Source organism: Phasianus colchicus, chromosome 4, assembly GCF_987193195.1.
Source record: "Phasianus colchicus chromosome 4, bPhaCol1.hap1.1, whole genome shotgun sequence".
Lineage (NCBI taxonomy): Eukaryota > Metazoa > Chordata > Aves > Galliformes > Phasianidae > Phasianus > Phasianus colchicus.
This window is the reverse complement of record NC_143439.1, coordinates 7,415,063-7,442,744: the sequence shown is the minus strand read 5'-3', so window position 1 is coordinate 7,442,744 and position 27,682 is coordinate 7,415,063. Positions and strand designations below refer to the sequence as shown.

The 27,682-nt window shown below is 38.2% G+C and overlaps 1 protein-coding gene and 1 long non-coding RNA gene across 27 annotated transcripts in view; one reads left to right on the top strand and one right to left on the bottom strand.

Annotated features, from left to right (window-relative positions):
- Positions 1–18,341, bottom strand: part of GATB (glutamyl-tRNA amidotransferase subunit B) — a 45,865-nt gene extending 27,524 nt beyond the window's left edge. For 3 of the 4 annotated variants that reach the window (XR_016465741.1, XM_031588896.2, XM_031588897.2), the window contains exons 1-3: positions 18,183–18,341; positions 16,483–16,633; positions 3,026–3,139 (exon numbers count right to left, since the gene is read on the bottom strand). Coding sequence is in view for 3 of the 4 variants with exons in the window: in XM_031588896.2 (XP_031444756.2) it covers positions 3,026–3,139; positions 16,483–16,633; positions 18,183–18,319 (402 nt within the window). In the remaining variant the exon portion in view is untranslated. The other variant, XM_090138534.1, reaches the window with a different exon arrangement.
- A 128-nt stretch (positions 18,342–18,469) lies between these two features.
- Positions 18,470–27,682, top strand: part of LOC116226148 (uncharacterized) — a 213,213-nt gene continuing 204,000 nt past the window's right edge. For 17 of the 23 annotated variants that reach the window (XR_016465751.1, XR_004166253.2, XR_016465755.1 and 14 more), the window contains exons 1-2: positions 18,470–18,588; positions 19,640–19,793. This is a non-coding gene — a long non-coding RNA (uncharacterized LOC116226148). The other 6 variants (XR_016465762.1, XR_016465759.1, XR_016465761.1 and 3 more) reach the window with 3 other exon arrangements.

Sequence of the window (27,682 nt, the reverse complement as noted above, 5' to 3'; positions counted from 1 at the left end):
AAGCAGCAGCATGTCCACGTGCAAGTACTATAGACTAAGAACATTAAACTGAAATTGCAATATCTTCCACAGTGACCTATGTAAGAGGAAGGAACACATGCAAACAGGCAAATTCAGATGTTATTTTGCTTAGTTAGGAATGAAGCAAGCTAGAAGATGGGACTAGAATTCAAATTACCTGTGAGATCTGAGAAAAAAAACTAAGAGCTCACCCTGATACAGGCAAGCATACAATACTATACTAACATAGAAACAGTCAATAATCAAGTGCATGACCACTTGCCAATGATGACAAATTTCATTGATACTGCCTTGGTGTAGCAAATAGGCCAGAAGAGGTTCTTACACACTCATGGTCCTGTAATAATGTTAAATTTTGTCTGAAGACAGTGAGTGTACTCAATCTCCAAGCTGAGACTATTGCTCATCTTTCTATCAGGGTGAATCTCCCTTAATGCCAGTTCAGAACTTACTCATTAGAGTGGAAGAGAGCGAGGCAGCAGGGAAAATAAATAAATAGATAAAAAGAAGAAAACAACAAAACTCAGTTTTATTAATGCAGCAATTTAAAAGCCAAACACTGCAACCCCACGTGGAGCACACAGCTAACAAATGCTACCTCATATCTGGGACTCCAAGCAAAGAGGAAACTGCTAGCCAGAGATGGGGCTGCCAGTGACAAGGGATTGCAATCACTGCACTGATGTAAAATTACACAGATGGCTCCATTACTGCATTAAGGTAGGGTACCTATCTCTTAGACCTTGCTAGCCTGCTTATGCCCCCAGTAGTGAGAACTAAAAGAAATCTGCCAGATGCCAATGAGCTGGGAGAAGCATTTGCATATTTTGCTAGGAGGAAGGGTTCACCCTAAGATTTAGAGATGGTGACAGTGCAATGGGATAGAGGACAATGGTCTGGCACACTGAATAGCTCAACATAAAAATGCAATGAAGTGCATGACCTTCTAGCCATAATCAACACAAAAAGAATCCCAAACATAAAATAATTGACTCAATGCAGGCTATACTAACCACACAGCTCTTCTCATCTCCTAAACCTTCTCATTAAAATGAATTTTTAAAGCCTGAAATGCTGAGTGACAATAAATAACAAGAATCTCAGTTCCTATCCAAAGCCCTATTTTCACAAGTAACAATAATCCCATTGTCAAAAGACCCTAAGAACAGGATTTATTTTATCAGCTCTATACAGCTCATTAGCCTAAACTCTGCATCTTATTACAGAGTTCCCAACTATACTGTTGCACTGTGAAAAGCAGATCGGGTGGTTTGTTGCCAATGCTTTAAACTACAGAAGTCAGTCACTAGAAAACCAGAATTATGCATTCCAAGCTAATAAAATCAGAATCTCCTTGACCAAATTTCCATCCTTATTTAACAAGAGGCTCCTATAATTAATGTTCACAGACAATGGCTGTCCACAAGATGCTGTACACTTTCTTTCACCTTACTTTTCTCCTTTGAACACACATGATGTTTCTTTTGGATGGCAAAACTTTTTCCTGTAGTGTGTATGCAAAAGAGGGATAGCAGCAGAAATTGTAAGAATATTTGAGGTTCCTTTAATTTCACTAGCAGAAACATCAAAGGCTTCAACATCCATTCAAACATCAACATGCAAATAAACCTGTGATGTTTCTTTAAGATGTGTAAAAGAATTCTGAAAGTTGTGTTTATTTCTTACCATTTCATTTTTCTCCTTCAGGTCTAGAAATGGGTTTTTAGAAAGTTTTACAAGTAAACAAAGTATTGATAATTCAAAGTGATAATGATGTGTTTCACATTCCCAGTAGCTCCCTACAAAGCCCCCACAAAATGGCCTCTCTTAATGGCTCACAAATATTAGCAAAGACATCCCCAGAAACAGAATGAGCAGTTACATTAACTTCACAGAAGGGAAGCTAAGACTTGCAACACAGAAAAAAAAAGAACCAAAGTCTAGGTCTAGGTCTCATTTTCCTTCCAAGATAGGAAATAAGTGTATTTGAATGCTTTTTGTGTAACTTCAAAGTATTTCTAATGCCAGAACAAAGAGTGGAAGGAAGAACAATGTGGTTAATAACACAGCACCTCTACGTGTTTATTTGGGACCTGAACAATCTCCTATTCTGCTTCTGTGGATGTCTGGGATACCTCATCTAAAAAGATGATAAGCTAACATGACTGATCTTTCTCAGATTAAAAAAAGGAAACAGATTTTTTTCTTCTAATGCAGTCAACAGGTCTTCAGCTTCAAATCAGACAAAGTAAAACTAGCGTACCTCTTTTGACAGGTTCTCAAAAAATCAGACTAAGCCGATAGAAAGGACAACAGTTAAAATTAGAAAGAAGTTTCTATTCATTAAAATTTATTTTAAAAAAGATTTAAACACTTCTGTACCCTGTTGCAATGACAAAATTTCTTCTTTATTTCACTGTTTCTACACCACCAACACCAAATGCAGCAAATTTCATTTGATTTCAAGTGACACTTCCTAACAAATATGTAAGCTACCAACCAGCCCTCGGTTGCCTTCTTTCTTTTTAATTATTGGAACAGACTGAGCAAGTTTTAAAGGGAAATTAAATATTTTCAGATCCTTGAGCACAAAAAAAAAAGACACCATGATGTTTATGCCACTGAAACTTGTGTTTGTTATACATTCACTGTCAATGAAGGACTATTATCAGACTGCTTTTATCCTAACAGACAATTAGTACTAAGCACCAGGAATGGAAAACTTAAGGGGCAAAGCAGCTCCAGCTCCCAATTCAATTATGTTAAGCCACTGGAATCGTGCAGCTAAGCAAGGAGTCAGCAATCAGAGCAATCATATTCAATCAATGAGCACCAGGGTACAGTTGTCTATTCATCAGGGCACAGGACAGCATCTTGTCGGGGTGAGCAGAACTCTGACTAAAAAACAGCGAATGAATCAAAAGATTCTTTTCCTATCACCACCCATACTCCAGACTTGTCCTTTCCTACAGCTGTAAAGGGACTGGTTACACCGCATACTTACAGGCAGATCTGCATAGAAATAGTGTTTTCTGTCAAACAAGGATTTCTTGTTTATGGTGCAGTTGAGTGCCAGGCCTGTCATCACGGCTGCTTCTACGCATCTCCTGTTGAGAACCTAAGGAAACAGGACACAGGGTGTTGCTCGGACACTCAGTATGCAAATGTTTCCCACACACTGCCTTATATGAAGTAAATATTCAGTGTTGCTTGTCTTTAGACACCATGATACTTCTTTTCCTGAGTGAGTAGTTCTACTCATCATTAAAGCTGTGGTAGCTACAAATCTGCAAAGATAAAAAAAATGCCATTTTCATTTTGGCATGCCACGTGAGATGATGTGCACTGTTTTGGTTGGCTAGTTTTGCAATCACCACAGTACTGTGGTATGCTCAAAAATAAGAAGGCAAATAATAAAAAGCAGTAATAGACTTGCAACAAGCTGTCACGTCATAGTGGGAGAACCGTGGATCTGCATTAGGGACTGCATTGCCGTTTCATTACAATATGTCAGAACACACGACGTATCAAGTCACAGTGATTTCATGAGAATTTACACATAGATTTGCTTAATAAGGATAAAATTAAACATCTATCTGCTTTGCTGAAGCGGAACCAAAGAGATGTCAACTGATCCCATGGCTGCAAGTACATGTGTGTTTTTAGGACCCAAGAAGCCACGGCATTAGGTTCTTGAGGAATATCACTTGAGCTGAAGACCCAGCAAGGGTTTCACAAGGCAGCTGAATGCAGTTTCTCACAGTGAATCCATCATTGTTAGAAATACATCCTTCTAACTCCTCAGCAGACACAGGATCCAGAGAAGGACAATTTCACTCCAAAAAGCACTAACAAGGAATGTTTCATAATTACAGCATTTTTCAAATGTGCTCTCATTAATTTAACAGTTGGTTTAACTAACATCAGATTGATAAAACTGGAGAAAGGAGGGAAAAAAGACCAAGTTAGCCTTCGTGCAATGCTGACATGTTCACATGCAGCATTTTGGAACAGGAACAAAAGTTTATCCATCTTATTCTACACTGTAGAGCTGCCAAGAAGGCAATTTACAGAATAAGCATTAAAGGGGCACATTATGTAAAGGCATTTACCTGATTTCACCTGCATTTACCAAGATGTAATAGATTTAAATATATATATATTTAAGTGTTTTGGGGAATATTTACTTTTTATACCTACCAGACTGGTTTCTAAAAACAGATTAAGCAACTGTACTTTCTCCAATGCCCAGGTGTTCACCTCAAAAAGCTATCCATTTCCTTTCCTCCTCCAGTACAAAAAAAACAACTTCCACTGAGAAATAAGAGTAACTCTTCATACAACAGAAGCTCAAAAACTGGTAATACAGACAAGAAATTAAATATTTAAGACATCTAACAAGGGAACTTCCAGATCTTTAGTTTAGCTATACATAGCTTACTACAACACCTTACCTGCTGGGACACATTTTATTCATTAAACATTTTTAAAGACAGATAGAGCTGATTTTAAAAGAGATAAAAGAACAATCCCCCTTTGAAACAGATGTGCAACAGTGAATGCAATTAGTCCTGACTGTTATCAAAATAGGTAACTTCAAAATGTTTCTGTTTCAGTATCAGAGCTGCAGTACATCACACAGTAGATGATCCTGCTTTCAGCAATTAAATGCTTTCAGACAGAACAGTAATATTATAAGAAAGCTTGTAACACTGCTTATTAACAGTTGAAAATGTTTAATGTTTAAAATGCCACTACATTTCTAACTTAAAAAGCAAATTTTCCACATTCTAAGGCCTTATGGCATAACTGTATTCAGCTTTATCAATTGGAGAACTAAACCCATCAGCTCTTTAACCAGAAATCACTAAGGCTCTATGAAGACTGAGGAGACACAAACGACCACTGCACCAAAGTGCTGAACCCATGCCCAGTGACTTGCAGCATTTCCTGACCACAAAATGCTTGAGACTGATTCTAATTTGAGAACACAACAAAACCCAAGCCCTAAAGCAGTCCACTAGGGCCTTGTAGCATATTCTGCTGGCAGAGTTTAGAGAATGATTACAACACAGCTATCATCTTTGATCACTAACTCTTGATTTTTTGACTCAAACGAGGCAAAGCCTACCTTACACGTTGTGCTAGGAGAACAATACAGTTCTGGGGTGGAAGGAGTAACTCCCATATACTGACTACTTATATCTGTAAGAGGTTTCCACACTACAACTAGTGAACCACTTTGGTGGCTCTGGGGAAAAACTGGCACAAAAACATTAGGAATTGATTATTTTCCATGTAGTATTACTGGTCACTTAGATGCCTGCAAAGTATACCTGTCCCCAGTGTATTGGATCATACTAACCCAATCACTGTAAACAGATCATTACTGATTCATTAGTATCACTTTGTGGTATTTCTTTATCGACTGATTTCTTGTGGTGATAGAAGTCAATGCAAATTCCATCTTTCCTGCTGTGCCATATGGAGATGTCCTTCTCCTTGCCACGTTTGACTAAAATAACAAATAAAAGATTAAAAAAAAACAGATGACCCTCTACTTCCTCAAGAATCAAAAGTTACCTAATACTGCTCCTTATCTGAAGTGACTATCATTACTTATTCCAGCACTTGATGATCTATGCTGTGCATACAAAGAGAGCTGGCTAAGCAAACTACTAATTTCCTTCAAACTGACTTAGCTTCTTAAATAGTCTCAGTGATAAATATCAATTCAATATGTAAACCTTCCCATACTAATGACCTAAAATAAGTCCTTCCAGCTTGTTTATCTGGTAAGCTGTTATTAAGCTGACAGCTTTGACTAGCACCAAAGATGTAAATTACTGGCTTGAACTGACAAGCTGCCAGTCGGATGCGCTACCAGAGGGGCTGGCCTTGAAAGAAAGCTATACAGCTCCTGGAATAGCTATGGACCAAAGAGCCTAGAAAGCCATCTTAAACATTCCTGGTCTTCTAAAACAGAAGCACATTTCCTCGGTATTTTCTTCAAGAAATTCCTGGAGAGTTATCACAGAAGGAGGTGTAAATTGTACTGGAAACTCTTAAAAAACCTCAGCAATGGCATCTCAACAGCAGCAATGCCTCCCTTGTAGCTATGCTATCCTGCTACAGCACCGTGGTAACTGAGAGTTGAAGGAACAAAAGAACAACTCAACTAAGATCTCACTTGTTCTAATACTTGTATTTCTTTACATCTACTTCACAAGGATAAAGATTCTTTTGATAAATCTATCTTCATTTGCAAGGTCATTTTAGTCATGGCCTTGGTTTTAAACACAAAACTATTCAATAGTTCTACAAAACTATATATAATAACTTAAATGGGATAAATTCCCACCAAAAGCAAATTTTGAACAGTTTATTTTTCCATCAATAGCTTAGTATAGACAACTATTTACTCCTTATACTACAACACTTGAGAAAACTAGTTCTCTTTTAGATAAAGATATATGTTTTTATATTTAGTAAATTATTTTGACACTTTAAAAAGACACAGCTTTTTTTGTCCATTTTGCTAATAAGCAAAACATAAGATAGGTTAAAAAAAGACAAGATAATCCATCTAGATCTCTTTCTTGATAAAAGTTTATTTCTGCTCTCTCTTTCTTGTGGCAGTGGCACCAGGAGCCTGTGTTACAGAACAAAGTACTTCCTGTAGTAAGTGCAATGAAGTCAACATAATACCCCAGAAATTTAAAAAATAAAATCAGATCCCAGGACATACATTTTAATAAAGTAGATTCCATATTAATTCCTTATCTTAAGTCCTCCGCTCCTACTTCTAAACATGAAGAAATCAGCATCCCTTGATTACCTACAGGACTACTTATCTCAGAAATATGTAATTTTAGTTTCTTTTCATTTCAAAAACAGCTGGAAGAAGGAAGCAGCGCAATGTACTTAACCAGCTCTCCACAGACCTGGTAGTAATCTTTAGAAACCTGAACAGATACATCTAATCATATTTCTCAGTACTCCTATTTCATATCACTCTGATTTTTATTTGCTTCCCATAACGGATATATTCGGCATTATTATTCTTGCAGTTTTAGAAGTACCACCTTGCTCCAATGTATGGTTCTTTGAAGTACATTAATAAGTTAAACTTCAAAATAAATTATTCTTTTGTCTACTTAGTACAAACATAATGGCAACTCTTCAATCTGATACTGCAGTTGAGTACTTCAACATCGAGTTCCTCCATGACATCCTCCCCCACACACAGAAAGGCCTAAGTGTCTTGCAGCTATGCGTGTACAGGATGTGTAGGACAATAACCAAGAGCTAACTTCTCCAAATAACCCATTTATTTCAATAGAGCCATTGGGAAGCACACTCCACCCCCCTAGGCATACAGTAACAACAAGCCAACTGTCATTTGTTTGGTCTTCAAAGAGCCTCAATATTCCAACAAATGAGGTTGTTAAGTGCAGGGCAAATTCAAAGAGAAAGCCAGCTTCAGTTAACAAGTCCTGCATTTCAGTCCACAGCATACTTCCAGCCTCAAGATAAGCATTATGTTCTCACCCCTAAGGAAAGGTGCAAGCAAGCAGGGAAGGAAATAGACATCTGAAATGAATATCTCAGACTAACAAAGAGACTTCAGAACAGGGAAAGGGAACAAAATGGCAACCGAAAAGTTGAAGCAGTACATAGAGTTAAATATATCTTAATATATTTGGCAATCTTATCTTTCTGCTGTCTGGTATCAAAGATATATGCTGCTATACAATATGTATTATTATCCCTAACCTTGTCTGGTGGCAGAGTTGGCTTGCAGTGATGCAGCATACACTTACACATGGCATATCTCAAAAATAAGGAACTCTGACATCTTAGGAAGTGCTCAGATCTCAAACACATTACTTTCTGCGTATCCACAGAATAACAAGGCACATTCTCTTGAAGCTGAAGAGCTAGTTTGAGAGCTCATACCACTAGGCTTAAAATAGGACAAACTATCTTCTAGTAGCAGTGATAACCAGAAAAGTTCAGCAGTAATACAGAGAAATTATGATCTGAGAGTAAGAAAAACAGAACAGTTTCACCAAATTCAAGGCTATTTCAATACTGACTGCTGAGTTTCTCAACAACAGTCGCTGAAACACACAGAAGGAAAATTCCATTCAGTTCTCAGTGGAAGCAATCAATTTTCTGGGCTGGCACTGAGTCAATCCAGTGGCACAGCCTCAAACCAGTAATTCTTGTGTTTAAATTTCCATCATCAGTGGCTACAACCAAATAAACTTGTGTTATTAAGAACTTACTCCAAGCAGAAGACACAACAATGCACTGGAAATACAATGGTTAATGAACTCCATAATCAAATACTGATGATAATGCCACAGAAATGCAAAGTTCCATATCTATTCCTTATACCTTTCCTACTTATAGCAGCATCTTCTGGGTATGCCACATGTTTTTTCTGACCAGTCAGAAGGACGGATACTCTGTTACACCAGCTGAAATGCAAACCAATGCCAATGCTATGTGAAATTCAATTAAATGCAGGAAGAGCTAGAGAAAACAATGCAGTGATTCTAGAGGTCAGTGGCTAAACCATAAGTTACACAGTGTGACCAAATCCAAATTCCAAGTTTCGACATGGAGCTTCTCAGACCTTTTTTCCCCCAACACTGTGTTCTGCAAAAAAAAAAAAAAAAATAGAAAAGACGACTAACACAGGCTTTTAAACGTGAATGACATTTGCTATCTTCAGCATACCCACTGGTGCCTAACTTGTTAAATAGCAAATAAACTCAAAGCACTTCAGACAGAACAGAATTGAAACAATGTCTAAGGCAGCTCCCTGCCTTGTTTATTCTTGCAGGTTGCTCATTGCTCCTAGGTTTGTCGAGGGTCAGTTGCCTTGTCTCAGTTGCAACAAATCCTGAAGTTCAATACACAGGGACTGTCATTCTCCGACTTGGCTGGCTGCTCTCTGCTCCTCATTGCAATTTTTGAAAAGCTCACAGCCCCTTACTATAATTCCCTCAGCCCTTTTTTGTCCGTTTGCAGTCTCCTAAAATGCGCTTATTTGCTCACCAGAAAGAACACTCAGGAATACAACTTACAAATTGAGGGTAAAGCAGAAGAGGACCAACACACACAAAGACTCAAGAATATACTAATTCAAGGTAATAATAAGTGACACAACCCAGCAAATCTTGCAAAAAGGCTGTTAAAAAAAACAAACTAAAATTCTTTGTTAGAATGCAAGTTTTTTTTGATATAATTATTTGTTAAAAGTCAAAAACAGCAGGACCAATGAAAACTAATTTCCTACAAATAAGTATTCAAGTCTGTTTTACCTAAGCAGTGATTTCAACCCTCTCACTTCCAAGATTCCCTTCATCCTTTCCCCGTTCCATCAAACATCCCAAACTCAATTACTGATTTCTTCTCCATGCACTTCCTGATATACTGACAAATGCTTCAGACTCAAATTTTTTAGACAAATTCGGCTGAACCTGGCAATGAAAATGCATAACTAATATTTCTGTATAGAAAACAATGGTCGCAAAGCCAAAATCCACATGTGTAGTTAATAAACTCCAGTGACAAGAGCCTATATATTCCTTTGAAAATAAAATAATAAATAAAAATAGCCCTTACATATTTACAGTGCCAAGGTGGCTAATAAAGAGGATAATACAAAGAAATAAATTAATTTTACCCTAGGAATCAATTACTGCCTAATTGCACCAAGATGCATTTGAAGTACAATACATAAAACTGACAGTTACGCAACATTACACACGAGACAGCTAACCAAGATGAGAACAAAGACCCAGTCTACAATTACTTGACATCAAACACTGTTGGACAGTGTTTCCTAAATACCTTTTAATGAAAAAAAGTCTTCAAAGAAAAAATTGATGATAAGAAGAACAAAGAAGCAAGGCATCAGTTGGCAAAGTCAAAATGCTAAGAAAATAAATTGAACCACCGTTGCTACTGAAACTCTTAATAGAGCACTGTTTCCATACACGTGTATATATATATGTATGTTGTGCTACACTACCTTGTATCTCCTCAAAGGGAACCACCTGGAAACAGCTTGAAGAAAGAATGAGATGAAAATGTTAAAGCATATATAGTGACTGAGAAGCAATAGAAATTCCTCCCACTCCCCCCAAATCACCCACAGTTCAAACTTAAAATAAATCCCCAGCACACTGAGAAATATTACTGCAAAAACTTAACATGCGTTTCAGCAATAAGCTCAGACTGACTCCAGAAAGAGGAGACACTGATCTGTCTAGTTGTCACGTAACAGCGATGCTTCCATGGCACAATCCCTGCAGCAGCAGAACAGTGCATAAGAAGGGAAATGAGATGTTGTAAACACCAGCTCCACACTAAGAAGTAGGAAAAAAACAACTGCATAAAGCAAAAGGTAAAGCAAGAAAAAACAACACAGTAAGAGATAAGTGAAAATGCATAGATAACATCACCAATGCATTGAAAGATCTACTGAAATAGGCAACAGCAAGATGTCACAGCCACCTGAGTGCAGTTCTAACTGACAAGTTTACATTAGCCAGGGGGACCTGTTAAGGATAAACAGCAAAGCCAACCAGAGCTAAAACAAAGAGAGCTCAGTAGGTAGCACAATTTCTAAAATGTTAAGACGAAGCCCTGCAGGACTTGTTAGCCTTGATAAAAAGACTAAAATACCCAGAATTAATGCTGCAACTTCTCACAGATAAAGGAGACAGAGCAAAATGAAAAAAATTTACAGGGCATTTCTTCGAAGCTTGGGAGAAGAGCCATGACAAACATCACCAAACACTCCAAAGCACAAGAGACATTTCTAGAAAAAATGGCATTTATAGTTAAGCGCGAAGGGAAGTCAATGCAAGCAAGTGCAGTAACTGAGGAGGTATAAGATTTCTCAGACCCAAACTGAAGGAAATTATACATAACTAACCCAGGCACTGAATGATCCTACAACAGAGAAGGAAATACAATGAGAAATACCCTTCAGGATAAACCAGCCCTGAAAGTCACCTGAAATACGCTTCCTCATCTTTGAAAGACTTCTCCAGACCAGTACAACACCACTGAACTGATTAATAGCTTGAAATTATATAGGTAGACTCTAATCCATCATGCACTCAAATTCAAGGGTCTATGAACTGTAAGGGCATTCTCAGGGTGCAAATCATCTGAAAGCCTATTTCTCTCCCCAGTTCCTTCTAAACTAAGTGGGATTCTTTTTTTAGTGGCCTAGTGGAACTAGCACTAACATTCTTTCAAGTCCAGCAAGCTGGGACTGTGCGAGCAACAAAAGGTTGTGAACTGTGATGATACAATGCATGTAGCAAACCCAAATATCATCTGGAAAGGACTTCTGTAGATGAATTTCTTGGAAAACATCTCCTTCTGAGCAGTTATTACCCTCTCAGCAGAAGACATAGCAAGCAGTTAAACTGAATCTCGACATCAGCAAATAGCTTAAAACAAGCATGCACTCACTTTTCCTTCAGGCACTACAATTCATTTACTTTTAAAGGAGAGTTGAAGGATACAGCAACATATGATTTCAAAGAAGAAAAGAAAACGTAGATTATGACAGCTAAACCAACATGCATACAAAGATCATAAGACTGTCCAATTCCTCAAGAAAGGTGTGCAATTAAAATGTAGTTATCAAAAGGAAAGCTAAGAAACAGTTTTTCAAAGCAAAGTAGTACAAGAAGGGAGTAAATTTATATGCATGCCAGCAGGAATGTCAAAACACCACTGAAGTCAGAAGTTGGTAAAGTAGGTGCTGCAATCACCACGTTTAACAGGCCCAGAGTATCAAAGAACCTAGTTTCAAATGCTAAGTATAAATTCTTGTCTGAAATACCATTTCTGTTCTGATAAAGATGGTGACAAAAAAAAAAACAAAATCCACAGAAATCATTCAAATGCCTTCGAAAGCAAATTCATCAGGTAAAACCTGTATATTAATAACATGTAAAATTCATCATGAAGTCTGATAATCTATCACCCCAAGCTAGCTGTAAAAACACCAGGTATCTGTCACTGTGAAGGATGGATGCAGTCTCGACACAGAAAAAGTTAACTAAACCATCATCCTCCACATCCCCTAGCAGGTTATTACCCCAACCAGGTCCCTGGGCAGCGATTCAACAGCACTGCACTGCAGGGTGGGGAAGACAATGGTGCAATACAGTGCTGCAGTGACAATCCTCAGCTTTGGAAAAGTCAGATTTCGGACTTCAGGTTGCCAGTAATGCAATACCTGAACCAACAAGGACTAACAGCTATTGTAGTTGTACTTTCTTCCACAAATAAAAAAAAGGTATCTGGTTGCAAGAATGTCATTATACAGCTGAGAGAAGATACAGTAGGGTGCAAAGGCATCCTTCCAGCACTCCTGGTGAAAAACTAAAGGAATATAAAATGAGGATATGAACATCTCAGTAGAGGATAGCAGCTATGGGTGAGTTGTGAAATCCTTAAGGATGCCTAGTCAAAAAAATGTTCCTCCAAAAATAATGTCTCTTTTTTTCCCCATGAAAACCACAACAGATTCAAAGAGCACAACACTATCTGATAGAGCAAATTCACAGCTACAAAACACTGTTTTTCAGTATAGTCACTATTAGCAATGCATTTTCACCTGTAATAAACAAGAGCCTGCATGCCACACTTGTAAAAATGCTCCTTGCTGACTGGAACACGGCTTGCCTTTCACATTGCTGTTGCCACTGCTGAAACGCACCACTCACCGCCTCACCGTGCTCACATCCACTGTTGGTCCCCATAAACATTCAGCAAGGATTGATGACTGTCAATAGGTGTCATTTATTCCGTGGGGATGAATTAAGTGGCACGTGTTTGCTTCACAAACACTTCATGTCAGACGCCATTTTGTCAGACTGCCCCTTTGCGTCTGTCACACAGCAACAGCACGTAATGGAATCCTGGTGGGAAGGTTCAACCTCTGCTGCTGTACCACCACCGTCGTGAGACAACGTGATAAAATAGGAGGCATTGTTTTCAGAGCAGCCCACTCACATATCCCAAAAATATTATGTATCTCAGGATAGCAGCGTTCACCACACATCTTAATCCATTTTTATTAAGGTGAACAAATTTATCTTTTCTTTAGTATATGCACATCTTGGCCATTACTAAGTGTTGCCAAAAATTACCTTACAAATACACAAGAGACTGTTCACACTATAAGGACAATGGAATTCAAATGCTCGAGGTGTCAATAGTTTCAGGACACTTAAGACTGTAGGGCTAACATTCAAATCTTATTACTTAAAACCTCAGTTACGTAAATCCTAGATTATTTCTCAGTATATTTGCCTAGAACAAAGCAGGATCAAGCTTTCACTTAATCATGAAGGACACAAACATAAAACGTGCATCTTCTGCTGTGATTAGTAACAAAGACTAAGCACAGACAATAAAGATTTCAGCCTTTAGCTACCAGGTCTATTACCTTATTTCTTAAGCTGAACTGTAATTACCTTTTAGTCAGCTACCCCAAGAATGAGAATATCTGGATTCACTTTCTGTGAGCCCACTCTCATCTTTAGAAACCTTTAAGACATTCTCAGAATTAATACAGAGGATATATCAGACTGAAAGTGAAACTACCGTTCTGGATCCTCAGAACAATTTCATATCAATCTACAGGTACATATAATGCATTATACACCACACCGTGTCTTTAGCTTAATACATAACAAATTCTCTGAATACACCACAGTAAGTTCATTGCCAAGTCCATCCACTCGGATTAAAAAAAAAAAAAAAGAGCCTTTCTTACATTTTTAGGGATTATATATTGTCCCCAAGAGAAGCAATCCTTACAGAAATTTCTGCAAGATGCTATCTGGTCCAGGGGTGAGGGGCTCCATCACCACAGAGCACAATAATGAAGTCTGTAGAGTGGCATGGGATGTGCTTTCCAGTCTCACTATTTAATCAAAGCTTTGTCAGGTCATTTTTTCTGCCTCATGCCAAATAGCAGTACGCCTGCATAGCTCTTCTTGCCTGTAGCTGTCTCTCAGAGGCACATTATGAAAGTGGCATAGCGAAATGTTCATGGCACTAACCCTGTTTTTTACGGTCCTCCTAAGGCCTTACTTGCAGCCATAACATAAAATAAGTTGCACGACAGAACAAGAAAAAAAAATGTAAAGCAGAAAGATGGAGAAGGGCTAAACCAATACCTATAGTCTCCCCTTTACGCAGCTAAGGATCACACCCATGCTCATTAGTGACCAAGAAATGTATAACAAATAGAAAAGCTCCCTCCGCACCATTCTTTCTGGTCCCACTGAAAAGCAGAGTGACAACATGGTTGTCTAGCCAAACTATATCATGGTACCACAGTAAGTTTAAATCCCTTTGACACAGAACTGTAACAGTTGTTCTCAGTTTACAACAGCAGTTATTCTCCGCTGCAAAACCACTGTATTCTTCAGTTCTGTTAAAACTTAGCTCCTTTTTTTTTTTCCCCATTTCTCAACAAAACAGAGTTGAAATGACAAATACATACCTTCTAAAGACAGTTTAGAACATTTAAGATGTTGCTTCACTTTTATTTAATAAACACTTGGTGCCAGAACAAATACTGTCCTCAAACTTGTGTATAGCAAGTACAGTGGGAAAAGTTGAAGGTAAGACTACAGATTGGATTCTGTATCACATTGGATTCTGTATCACATTGTAACATTCAAGAACAGCTCTTTTGTAACATTCACTTTCAACTCTGTTTTCACTACTACTACACCTAGAAAAGTCTTTCTTCTTGCTTAGATAGAAGGAGCTGGTAGAAGCTAACACAGAATCACTACTTTTCAATTAACCTAGCCATCCTGCTTTTGCATCTCAGGTGCAGTTATCTTCTCTGTCAAAGCCTGCATGTATTAATACATTCTCACAAAGGCTATACAAAGCCCCATTTGTAAAACACTGTAACAGAGGAAAACAAGCCAAAAAAAGCCCCTCCAACTTGGAGGAACAGGAGTATTTACATAAAAGCAAAACTCTATGTAGATGCTCATTTTTGTTCTTCAAGAACAGATTTCCTACTTGACTGAAGACAAGCATTAGGCAATTTAACAGAACTTCCATCATTTTCAGAATGTTAAGTTAGCCTGAAACAATTACGTGATTATGAACTCCCTAACTTCGGCCTGCCTTCACATGAAAGGAACTCATCTTCCATGTTTCAAGTCTAACTGGATTCTTCTGAACCCAAAAGATTTCAGAAGATTTCTATTCCCTGTGGGAAGTTTTCAAGATTTCCACAGTTCGGTTTGAAACAGCCCCAGATTGGCACTGATTCTAGAGTCAAGTCCACATTTTACCAGCACAGAACCTCCACTTCCTTAGGTTTCCATGCTTCTGCAAATACAGAATGAGTATCAACTCTTAGGGATCACATGGCACATATCAAGTCCCTAGAAATCCAACTATAATTCTCAATTTCATAACATTATTTAAGGCTTTAATACAGTGAAGAAAAACTTCCAACAGATTAAAAAAAAAATACACCTGCAATGGGAATTCAAATCTCCAGAAAAATACTTAGGGGAGTACTCTTGCATAAAATAATTTGACCCCATTAATTACAATCTCTACATGTTTGTTGCACAAGGCTCTGCCAAATCTATTCAGTACTTATTTTCACTGTATAGGGTTATACTTATTAAATATAAATTATATGTATATAATCTCGAGGATTCCCAGAGAATTCTGAAGAAGCACTGTCACAGGTACCACCAAAAAAAAAAAAAAAAAATTGAGCTGTGACTTCAAATAATTATGTTGTCCCTAATAAATTCTCATTGCAAAATGCTAGCTAGCTATTCTGACTTAGACATTCACAACTTTTCACACAGATTTTTCTTCTTCTTTTTTTTAAAATTATGTTGCACTGAAAATAGGAACAGTTCACACTTCACTAAACCAGAGAATTTCTACTCCAGAAACCAAGTAATCTCAGAGTAAGACATTGCAAACAGCAAATGACAGCTACATCAACATACATATGGCAAAGTAACATCAAATGGCCACTTGGAAGTCTAAGACGTCTTTCTCCCACAGGAATTTAGGTAACTCTCATATTTAAGGAACACCCTGTGCCTCATACTAATCAAATACACTCCAGCCTCAGAGAAATACTGCAATTCATTTAATATATCAAACAGACACTCCATATTTTTCTTCCTTTGCAGAAGATATCAAATAATCCCCTTGATAACTAGGGAATGAGTAGACTGAAAAGAATCAACATCAAGTATCTCAGACTATCAAACAGACAGAAAATAGAAAAACATGTAAAAATAGTGCTATAGACTATAGTTCTATATTAGAAAGAACAAAATACTGCAAATGTACTCAAACTTAACTGACATGAAATTCTGATGAAAATGAAGCCAAAACATAACTTACTGGCAAAGTTCCTGGTAAAGAAGCATCAAAGAACGATACCAAAGAATTAGGAGGTGCTGCAAACTGGACTTGGGAGCCAGAGAAAAGTTTTGAGTTGGAAGTGATCTGTGCATGAATTTCCAGACCCACAACTGGTGCCCATGGAGCAAGACTGAAAAGAAAAAAAAAAAAAAAAAATCAAATGTGGTTAACATACAGATGACATTAAAAACCACCTAAAAATAGTGTTGCATTTGTTGTTTTTTGTTTTTTTTTTTTAAACAAAAATTTGAAATGCAATTTTAAAAAACTGCAATGTATAATTTAAGAAATGATAGCAAATGATACAAATCCATCTACAGCACGTTGGGAAAGGCTGTGCTGCAATACAGGAGACCAGGCAGTAACTCAAAACATATAAAGACAGGACTGTATGGCAAAGTGTGCTGATAATATACAGAAGAGATTGCTGTAAGAAAGAAAATGTAATGATCTGAAACTTTCGCCTTCGCCTTAGATGAGAAGCCTTACAGAAATTAATGAGGCAAACTTGCAAGCTGGATGAACCCTAATTTGGTAACTCAGGAAAATTATGAAATCATCATAAATATCAATTACTTCTCATGTAGTCTGATAAATTTCCAACAGACAGGTGGCATAATAAATTATGTATTCTTTGTCAGTTAGTCTCTTGCATGCTGGGAAAGGTAGCTCTCCAGAGCAGTGTTAGTAGCACATTAGCATAAACATTAGAAATCTGGTAATAGAGAAATCATCACTCCAACTAGAGAGCTACTGCTCTCTGAACATACTCCGCAGAATCAAGCTTCTCTATATTATCTGGAAAGTAATTGCAATTCTCACATCCATAACCTTTATATGGATAAGAGAAAAGGGTCACCTTTACAGTATGAATTGCTTGACAGTTTCTGTAAGTAATTATCTGGCCTTGTACAAATGAAGTGGCACAAAATAATATTTCAGTGACAAAATCACCTTCCTAGGGCAAGATAGCTCAGCAACAGAAGTACCCAGATAGCTAGAGCAGATAAGCAAGCTGTGGAAAAATATCAGACAAGGCACAGTGTTCCTTCCATAGGCAAACAGAAGGCACTGACAGGATTTGGGTCTGCCTGCCCTCCTGCAGCCGAGCACATCCCTACGGCACCACTGCAGCCATGCAGATGCCACCTGTATCTGCTTTAGGGAGATGGTAAAAAAAGGTTTAAGATTCAGATGCTTAAAGCAGGCAATGCTATTTTAATGAAGCGATGCTTAACTCAGCGTTTTCCATTACTCCTAGAAAATACCTTGTTTTAGGAAGAAAAAAAAAAAAAACCTTAAAAAAAGAAATTGATTTTTTTTTTTTTTTCTGGCCAATTTATCTCTATTCTCTGTTTCTTTGCAGTGCACCCCCACCACCGCACGGCATCTGAAAAAATCACCACAGCGCACTCAGGCTCGCACTCCGTCACAAAGGTAAACAGAGCTCCAGCCCTGCCCACCGCACAGGCCAAAAACCCAGCATTCGTTCACGCTGTGTGTTTATCCAAGTCGTTGAAGAACCAACCCGAAGCACTACGTTCCTACCAGCTTCTACGTAACTTTATTTAAGTCATCGGTCGTGCAGAGAAATCCCGACTGTTGACAGAGAACGTGAAAGCTCACGTGCCGAGGAAGAGAACCCCAGCCCCCCTCCCCGCGCTACCCCAGCACCGTACCCGCTCTGCCCCAGCGGCACCGCCCCACCTCTGGCGTTGCAGGCGACGGCCCGCCGAAGGCGGGAAGCAGAGCAAGACCCCCCGCGGCCGCGCTGCAACGCCCGGCGCCAAACCCCACCGCAGCCACGCGCCGCCATTTTGCTTTGCAAAACGCCGAGTGGTTACCGCAGCACCCCCTGGGAAATGCAGTCCTGCGCGCGGGATGGCCTGGCGGAGAGGCGGGAAGGAGAACTACAACTCCCGACAGAACCCTCACAGTGGTTTCCCGCCCAGGCCCGCCGCTGAGGGAAGAGCGGGCTGCACGCGCATGCTCCGCCTGACGGGGTCAGGAGCGAGAGAACGGGGGCTTGTGGCGAGCGTGAGGCTTTTATCCCTCAGTTGGGCTGACTCGGCGCCTAGTTAGCAGGCAGGTGCAAGCGTGGTTCTCCCTTAATTCTGGAGAGGCAGTGCCCCTTGTGCCTAGGAATGTGACTCTATCAGCGCGAGAAACAGTTTCAATGCAGTCTGAGGAGGTCTCGAGAGCCCTGAATCCACAGGTCCTCAGCCTAGCTTGAGAAAATTAACAGTCGTCCTAGAAGTGCTGGCACAAGAGACATTGATTACTTTTCTGCCTTTGTCTGAGCTCTTGTTTAAAATGTCTCTCAGGGTTTCCTAAGGGTTGCATATTCTTTTCTTTTGGTGCCTGATACAAAACCAGCTGATGTTCTGAGGGTGGTGTTCCGCAAATGCTGGGCATCAGACATCACCTGCTGTTGCCTGACGTGTTGCTCGTATGGTGCCATTTGGTTGCAGTCTTGTATGAAGAGCAGTGGGATCTTGTCCATTCCAGGCATGAGGGTGTTATTGCTGCACAAATACGTGGCAATAAAGATCACCGTCCAGGGCGTATGCTAGCATTCTAGATGCTGTTTATGCAGCTACATCTAGCAGACGATAGAATTAATAACCTTCTGTCCTAAACCACAGGCCTGTGGAGCTTAAATGGAAACGTACATTAGCTGTTGCTTATGTCATGTTTGCTCTCTGTCAGATGCTTCTAATAGAAGCTAATCTGTCATAAACATATGAATAGGACTGATTTCTTCCAGCAGAGGACAGTGGTGCACATAAGCACTTGACGTTATCTTGCGGACTTCATAACCTCTCCTCTTCATAACAAGTCCTCCCAAGCTCGAATGTGAGATGCTAAGCAGTTCAGAATAATGTGGAATGTGTAATTTATCCAACTAAAAAAATGTTCTGCAACTTTTGTTCCATGTTCACTTTCTAAAATACTTATATTTTAAATGAGTAGAATTAGCAGAAAGTTCTACAAGAACAAGTTGGGAGATACCTCTAGCAGATGCAGATCTGCAGTTACTTCCACAGTATAGTTTAGGAGTTTCAATTTGTTGCTTTTTCTCAGTGAAAATTCTTCATGAATCTCAAAGTCTGACCAAGACGTAATTCCTTTGCAGTAAAGAAGAACTGGCCCCAGGTGGTCTTGGACACATTCTGAAGAATGAAAGAAGATTGGTGTGCCGCTACTCCTCATCTCTTATCGTGGAGCTCCCTGCGTATGAGACACCCTAACATAATGCCTTTGTAGCGGTCTTTAAGCCAAGAGAATGGGTAAGATTTTTTATTAAGTTTGATATGAGGAGAACCTTATTGTCTTTTGGACTTAGCCCTATGCTTATGCAACATGTTGTGAGTAAGGCAATTTCAGGTTGAAGCCTTATTATGTAATTGTTATTTATGCAACAATAAATGCATTCTTCAACAATTGTCATCCATGAACTCTGCATTTAATGATTATTTGAAATTTTGAAGGCACTAGCAGATTGCTTCAGCTCACCTCACCTATGAGTTTGTACTAGTGGAAAAAAGGGCAAGTTTTGGATTATTTTGCTTTCTGTAAGCCTGTTATCTTGATGTACTAGAAGATTTCATAAATGAGTTAAAACCGTATGTATATTAAAATCATGTTACTAGAAGCCTTACTCTGCTTTGATTGCGCAGACTTCTACCCTTTAAAAGGCAGTAGAATGCACAAGGTTGAAATGTGCTATCCACATCCCAAACTGTTCTCCTGGAACTTTTAGCTGCATTGCTGTTTTCTTTCTTAAAGAAAATTGGAAAGTGTCATTGTTTGTGATTTAAATTGTCTTCGTGCTATTTTAATACCCTACCTATAAAAAAAATCCATTAAAAAGCCCTTTTCCTTCGAAGCCCTATGCCACTGACCAAGCAGGTCATAAATGAAAACTCACACATTCTTATAGAGGAAGATGATCAATCACAAGCAGGTAATAATTGCCTTTCCCAGCAGCTTACTTTGAGTTCGAAAGTGCTACGTATTTGTTCCTTGTGTACCCTGAGCTGCAGCTTCTACTTAGCATGAGTGTTTAGAGATCATGCTGTGGCACTGCATAAAGATTTGTACAATGACAGTTCAGTACCGTGTAGGTCCAGGGGACACTTTGCTCTGAGTCTGAATTTCTTATTACTGTATAAATTTAACCAGTGCCTGAGAACAAATTGGAATTTTGTAGAGGACAAAAACCCAACAGCTTATCATTTAAGACATAAACATACAGTCTGTCCCACTTATTTGAAAGAAGATCCCTCTGAATTTCAGTTTACAGGGTCTGAACTCTAAATACTGCATTCTTGCAAGCCGTATTTAACATGCATGCTTGATCCTTTTGCAGATTGTGAGTTCTCCTTTGAGGATAGCAGGAATATTCAGTCTTGAGTTTATTAAATACTCTGCAGGCTGCCTGCAGTGTTTTGTTTCAGCACGTGAAATGAGCAGCAGGCAGGAATGTTTTAGATTTTGAAGTAGGGGGCATGCCTCTTTGGGGAGTATATCTGTAATCTGTCACATAACCAGACGTTGTCCTACAGGGAACAATAGGAAAAAAGATTGTTGAGTTTGGGAGCAAGCTGCAGTGAAAGATGGTTTCAGACTTCTATGGCATTAACATCACCTGTGTACCTTGGATTTTTTTTTTTTTTCTTTTTTGGCAGCTGTTAACTAATCATGTCAGTAATTTTCAGTCAGATCTTTGGGTTAGCTTTTTTCATCTGCAAATATCAGGGGATGCTAAATTAAAAAACAAAACAAAACAACAACAACAACAAAAAACACAGATGGGAAAAGGATATTTCTGTTGAATATAGGAGCTGGTGTTCAGGGAGCTCATACAACTGCCTTGCCTGGTCTACTAACCATGCGCATGTATGCGTGCATTTTGTGATATAGGTGATACAAAGAAACTCAGGGTTTGAGGGGCCTTTTGCGAAAGCATGCTTTGAAAGTCTTTGAGGTCTGCTAATAAAAATTGATGTTAAATAGAGTGCTTCCATAGAAGTATTATTACTTGTAGGTTGAAAATAACATTTAGATGTGTTTAGATATGTTTACACAATTTCTGTTATACAGTTACAGAAGTAAAAAAAATAGCATGCAGATACTAACAGCAGAAGGTAAATTCATTATTCTTCAGAGGCTTGTGATAAGAAACAAAATATTTATATTAATATACGTATATTTTTAGTTTAGTGATAAGAACCTGTTATATTATAGCTCCCTCGTACTGATTTTCACTTCATTTGTCTTGCCTGCAAGTGCTGCAATGAGCAAGTGGCTGCACCTGTGGTTTGAATCAGATGTTGGCAATCAGGTAATTAGTGCTCTGGTACATAGTGTGGTCCCTGTGGTTGAGGAGTGTTAGTTGGATTTAGACTGGTTGCTGGTCTTATTGTTGAGAAGCCTTACAGTTAGTGTTCTAAAGGTAAGGAAAGTATTTGTTTTTGGGTGTTCAGTCTTACTGTGTTTTTTGGTGGGTATTACTGATACTCCTGTTCTCTTATTGAACTTTTTTTTTCCAGTATGGAATTCAGTTGTTGTAGGCCTTATAGTTTTTATTATTAGCAGTGTATCTTTGCTGAACAATTTTTTTCTTGATGAAGTTTTTAGGAGGTTATGTTATGTTATGTGGTACCTATGATTTCTAGTAGGTGGGGGTTTATTTTCTGTAGTTAAAAATGCACGGCTTTTTCTTAGGCTGATCACACCCTTTGGTTTGGGTGCGTTGCAACGTGCAGTATGTTCTGTATCTTTGTGTTGTGATACAGGAATTAGATTGATCATATATTTGGGTATAATTCTGTTTATAGAGACTATTTTATTGTTTTATTGCTGGTAACTTTGTGGTGTTTTAAATTATAGTACTGTGTTTTTCATGGAATGGGAACTGTATTTAAAAACAGCTGAGCATACATCTTATATATGTATTATCTGGGATGGGGATTGTAGAAAAAAACCTATAATATTTCAGTTGATCTTCACACAACTAGTATGTTCTCTTTAACCATTTAGCGTCTACCTAAAAGTGCAAGTCTTTTGAAAATGTTTCCTAAAACTTTCTTTGTTTTGTTCTTTCTTACCTTTACTGAGTAGAGAAAAAGCATACAGATATAAATAAGTCTGCTTTTACGTTTCATATTTTTTTTTCCACTGTGTTGTATATTGTTTTTTCTCTGTTTGCATTTTTCAACTTGATGTTTTGAAAAACTGTTATATCTGAGGCTTGTTAATTTTTAAACTAAGTAGAATAACTTGTTTTATGCTTTCTGTGTAAGGTCAGAGATGCAGTATTTCCATAGTCCATAGTTTCACATAACCAGTACTAGAAGAAATGCTTTCTTCCTTAATCTCAGGATGAGGAAATAAGTTAAATCCTGTTGTACCAAGCCCAAGACTAAATCCTAATCCATTGTTTCTGAAGGTAGCCCGGGTAGTCTTGCAGCTCGTTAGAAGTATTTAGTTTCAGGTGAGCTGTACTTTCCAAAATGCACTTCAGGTGCATGTTCTGGTATCCTTTTAAGTTAATCATGGCTTCAGTTTCAAGTACTCATTTGTACAGTTTCAGCTGACAGCCCCGCCCCAGGAAAAAGTAGACAGAATGATCTACGTTAAGTTAGTTAAAGAACAAAAACTTCACTTGAACAGTCAAATGACGAATGGGTGTCTAAGTATTTTCACTGACTAAGAAATAATAGAAATAGTTGACAACATCTCCAGTTGCTATTGACTTCCTCTTTATTGAAAAAAAAAAAGGGAAATAATTGTTTGAAAGGGAACTTAATGTTTGGAGAAGCCAGTTACAATCTTAGACTTGTGTTATTATCTTTTTAATCAGAAAATGTAAGGGTGACCTCAATGTTGCTTTTCAGAGAAAGGCTTCTATAAAATGCAGGATTATTTGTAAATTGAAGCCAACTGGAAGAGCTTATATTTAAAAATAAAACTGTCTCCCAGAGCTTTAGCACAGTGCTTTGAGAGTCTGCCTTTTCAGTTCTTTGCACTAAGAACTGCTTTTAATTGTCTGAGCAATAGGGATGTGAATTAAAACCTTTCACCAGACGGAACATAGTGATCTATTTCTCCTATGCTTTTAGTGCAATAATGTAAGTGAAGGAAAAAGAGGAAAAACATTGCAGGTAGTTGTTCAAAAGCCTTGCATAAAGTTCCAGAGCCTGAAGCGAGGCAGACCTGGCTCACCTTTATACCATGCAATAACACAGACAATAGTTCCAGTCTTTTAGGGTTGATTTTCAAGAAGTGATTTATTCACTTATTTTCAAGATGCTCTGTGTTGCTTTACTTTGAACTGTATACAGCGATATGTTGTTGTGCTTTTTCCAAGAGGGCTAAGAAAGCCCAGGCTGAATACCTTGCCCTGCTGGATATAATGCCTTAACACTTTGACAAAATAACTTCAGGATGTGTGTTGCTCCAACACTAATGTTGCCTCTTCATTTTCACAGAAACTACAACAGGTGCAGAGAGCACAATAACTCTGTTTGGTAGGACAAATTCTCAGCTACAAAATACTGTTTTATATTCAACATGGTCTGTGCCATTAACTATGCATTTTAAGCAGTAATAAATAAGAGCCTGCATGCCATGTTTATACAGATTAAAAAAAGAAGTGCACTGGTATAGGTGACATGCTGTTGCTGCTGCTGAACTGTATCACCCACTGCATCGTGCACTGTTCAGGCTCCATAAATGTTCAGCAAGTGTTGGTGAATGTCAGTGGGTGCCAGTTATTCAACATGGAGGAGTTCAGTGACACACCTTTGCTTTTTCAGCACTTCAGTGTCAGTCGCCATTTTGTCTGACTCCCCATCTGCTGCTGTCTGTCGCATGACAACAACATGTAATGGAATACTGATGGGAAGGTGCAGCCTCTACTGCTGTATCACCAACAGCTGTTTCTGACTTTGTGGGCCAACATAATAAAATAGGAGGCACTACTTCTAGAGCAACCCTCATAGTTGCACTGTTGTCCTCTGTTCCACTTGATGCTTGTATCAGTTCAAACTATCTTGCTATGCCATGCCTTGTGCTCAGTGTCTTTCTGGTATTAAATTAAAAAGAAGTTTCACAGCTTGAATAATTTCTGTATAAACTTAATGTGTTCATGTACCAAAGCATTGACAGAAGAAATTAAGTAATGCTATGTAGCAGATTAAGACCAAGAAAACTTTCATTTCTTTACTCAAGAATCAAAGGCTCATAGGTTTCGAAACCTGGTCATGATTTCTTTGTGGACCTGATAAGGATAGCTGTTCATAGCATTATCTGTCAGCTCATATTTACAGTCATATTGTGGCAGTTTAGATTAATGAGTGCCTTGGGGTACCAAGAAGGGCAGAGCACACAGGAGCAGCTCAAACTTGCTTCCTGGTTTGTTGGTTTTTTTATTTTGCTTTTCTATCTAGTGTCCTAGGAGGACTACTACTGAAGTTGGATCAAGTATTTAGTGTTGTGTAGTTTGTTCTGTCTCAAGGGCACCATCTATTCATTCTGACTGGTTTAAATTGCTGCCTACCAGGACTAGATCTATTTTACATAGGCTGCAGACTGATCAGAAGGTGGTGAGAATGCTCTATCAAAATCTTATTTAATTTCATTTTGAAGTTGTGACCTGAATATTAGTGTGAAAATTTGAATCTACTGAATGTTCTTGGGATGGTGTTCTATATGTATTGCATTGAAGTGGGCCTGTCTTCCAAGTGGTGGTGTGGTTTTTTTTTTTTTTTTTTTTTTTTTTTTTTTTTAGAAAAATGTTCAATCTTATGGCCAACAACTGTAGTATAGCTATATGCCAGTATGTAAAATATATGAATGGCAGGATATTGCTAGTACTGTTGTTCTCAAGTTATGGAAAAGAATTAAGTGGTGGGTGTGTATTTGTTTTTTTTCTTACATCATCTCAGATTTGTCCTTAAACTTATAAATTATCTTTGTGGGAACTCTTATTAACTTATTGGTCAGTATCTGCTGTTGAATTGCAGTGCTTTAGCTTCAGTAACTGATTAGTAAACTGTAGTCTGAAATCAGAATGTAAGACATGTATGCTTTGCATGTTTTGCAGCAATGGCTCATTAAGCTTTCATAAATTGGGTAATCTTTTTGAAGTTTGTGCTTTCTCTATGCCTTGTCCTGTGTAACAATGTACAAGGAATTCAGTAAAAGCCAGCAGCTGCACAGTTTAGTTCGAGATGACTGCTTCTACAAGCCTTCTTAACGTAGGACTTGAAAGGACTGTGAAAGTAAAACTGAAATAGTTAGCTTGCATTAGATAATTGATGTTATGTTTTTATGCCAGAGACTCCAGAGACATGTCTAGTTCTGCTATATTCACTTCTTTCCCTTTAATTTTCTCTTTATGTGTATGGTATGGTGTCTACTCCAGTGATATATACATTATTTTCTTATTTCTGCTCACAGTAGTGACCTGAATGACAGTAATAGTGAGTGAATGCATTGTTGTCTTCCATTCTGACAATGTTTGATCTCTTCCTGTTGTTGTGTACACTAAAGTAATACAAGTGATTGCATAGCAAGTCTTTGTCATCAGGAAAGTATCACTATGAGGAGAACTGATTACTTGCATCACTCGACAATTCATATGTTTGTAATGAACATACAGGAGGCTGGGAGTGCAGTAGTAACTGTGTTTTGAAAGGCTTCCTGATGTATCTGGCCTCAAAAGTACACCTGGGTTTGTTACTTGCTATGTTACTGAAGCAGAAGCGTAATGAGATATTGAGTATGCAACTGTTCTACAGGTGGATGAGAAAGATGTCCCACTATGAAAATACTGGCTTTTTCCGTCTATGGTCTGTTATCTTGTGGTCATGGACAGGGAATGTCACTTCAGTCTCCCTGCATGAGTAGTGTGAAATGGCACCGTTTCTTCTAGGTCCCAAGAGGGAGGGATTTAACCTTTCCTTGAAGTCTGCTTTCCCAAAGTGTGTTTGTTGTCTTTTTAAAATATTCTGAAATGTTTCATTAAGCATTTATTGGGGGGGAAGAAAAGATGCACAACAAGAAGAAAATTGAAACTAATACTACTGAGGCAATCTTGTAGTTATTGGCGAACATAAAGAGTGATGTGCTCAGAAGCGTGCAGGTCTGGACATACAGGAATACTTACAGTAGTATGTATACACTGTGTTAGATAATGCTAACTGGGTTATTTCCTCAATGAAAAGAGGAGTAATCTATCTCCCATGTTAGTTACTATGTGAATTCTAATGTGCTGTAATTACCCAGTTTTGCTTCCCTAGTTTGTGGTCATAATTATTTGGTCTTTATCACCATATGTTTCCATTTGGCAGTTCAAAAGTCTTTTTTTTAGCTTTGTTTGCAGAAAGCAAAGAATGTTTCCTACTGTAGGGTTTTATTTGAGAGGAAAACAGGGAAGAAATTCCTTGAAAAAACATAAGCAGTGTATCTGTTCACCTTTTCTAAGTTGAGCACAAAATGAATGAATGCTCAAGAGATTTGAAAATACATGGTGATTCTGTAGTAAACAGAACTTTATGTATTCCTCTTCAAAGACCAAGGAGTAGCTTACATAGAACTTTAAATTGTGGTTGATATAAAATATTTCCAGTTGAATCATGTATGCAGTCATGATTTTTCGCAAGTTAGTCTTGCAAATGTCCAAGTAAGCTATTCATTCATAGCTTCCCTTCAGAAAGCAGCTGTATTTGGTTAGATGTGAATTTCTTCTGTGCACCTAAGTACTGATCCAAATCAGTGCACTATCAGCAATTCATTTATTGGCTTTTGTTCTGGTGGTTTGAGGTTTTTTGTTGTTGTTTGCTTTTTGCTTGTTCTTTATGTCATAAGATTAGTGCTTTCAGCCTTTCTGTAAATTCACTTACATGAAATCAAATTTCAGGGATGTAGTTTCTCATAAAGCCACCAGACTCTGAATGCTGGCATTTCAAGAGAAATACTGAAGTGTTAGAAGACACAGAACTACTAATTTTGTAGAAAAGCTGTAAAGTAAATAATTATGGAGTATTCAGTCTTTGAGACAGCAGGATGGCACCTGCTATTTTCAGTTGATACTGGAAGCTGTTGATTCACTGCTGTTGATAGAGATGGAAGTAAACAAAGATGAGATCATACTGTGATTACTTGGAAG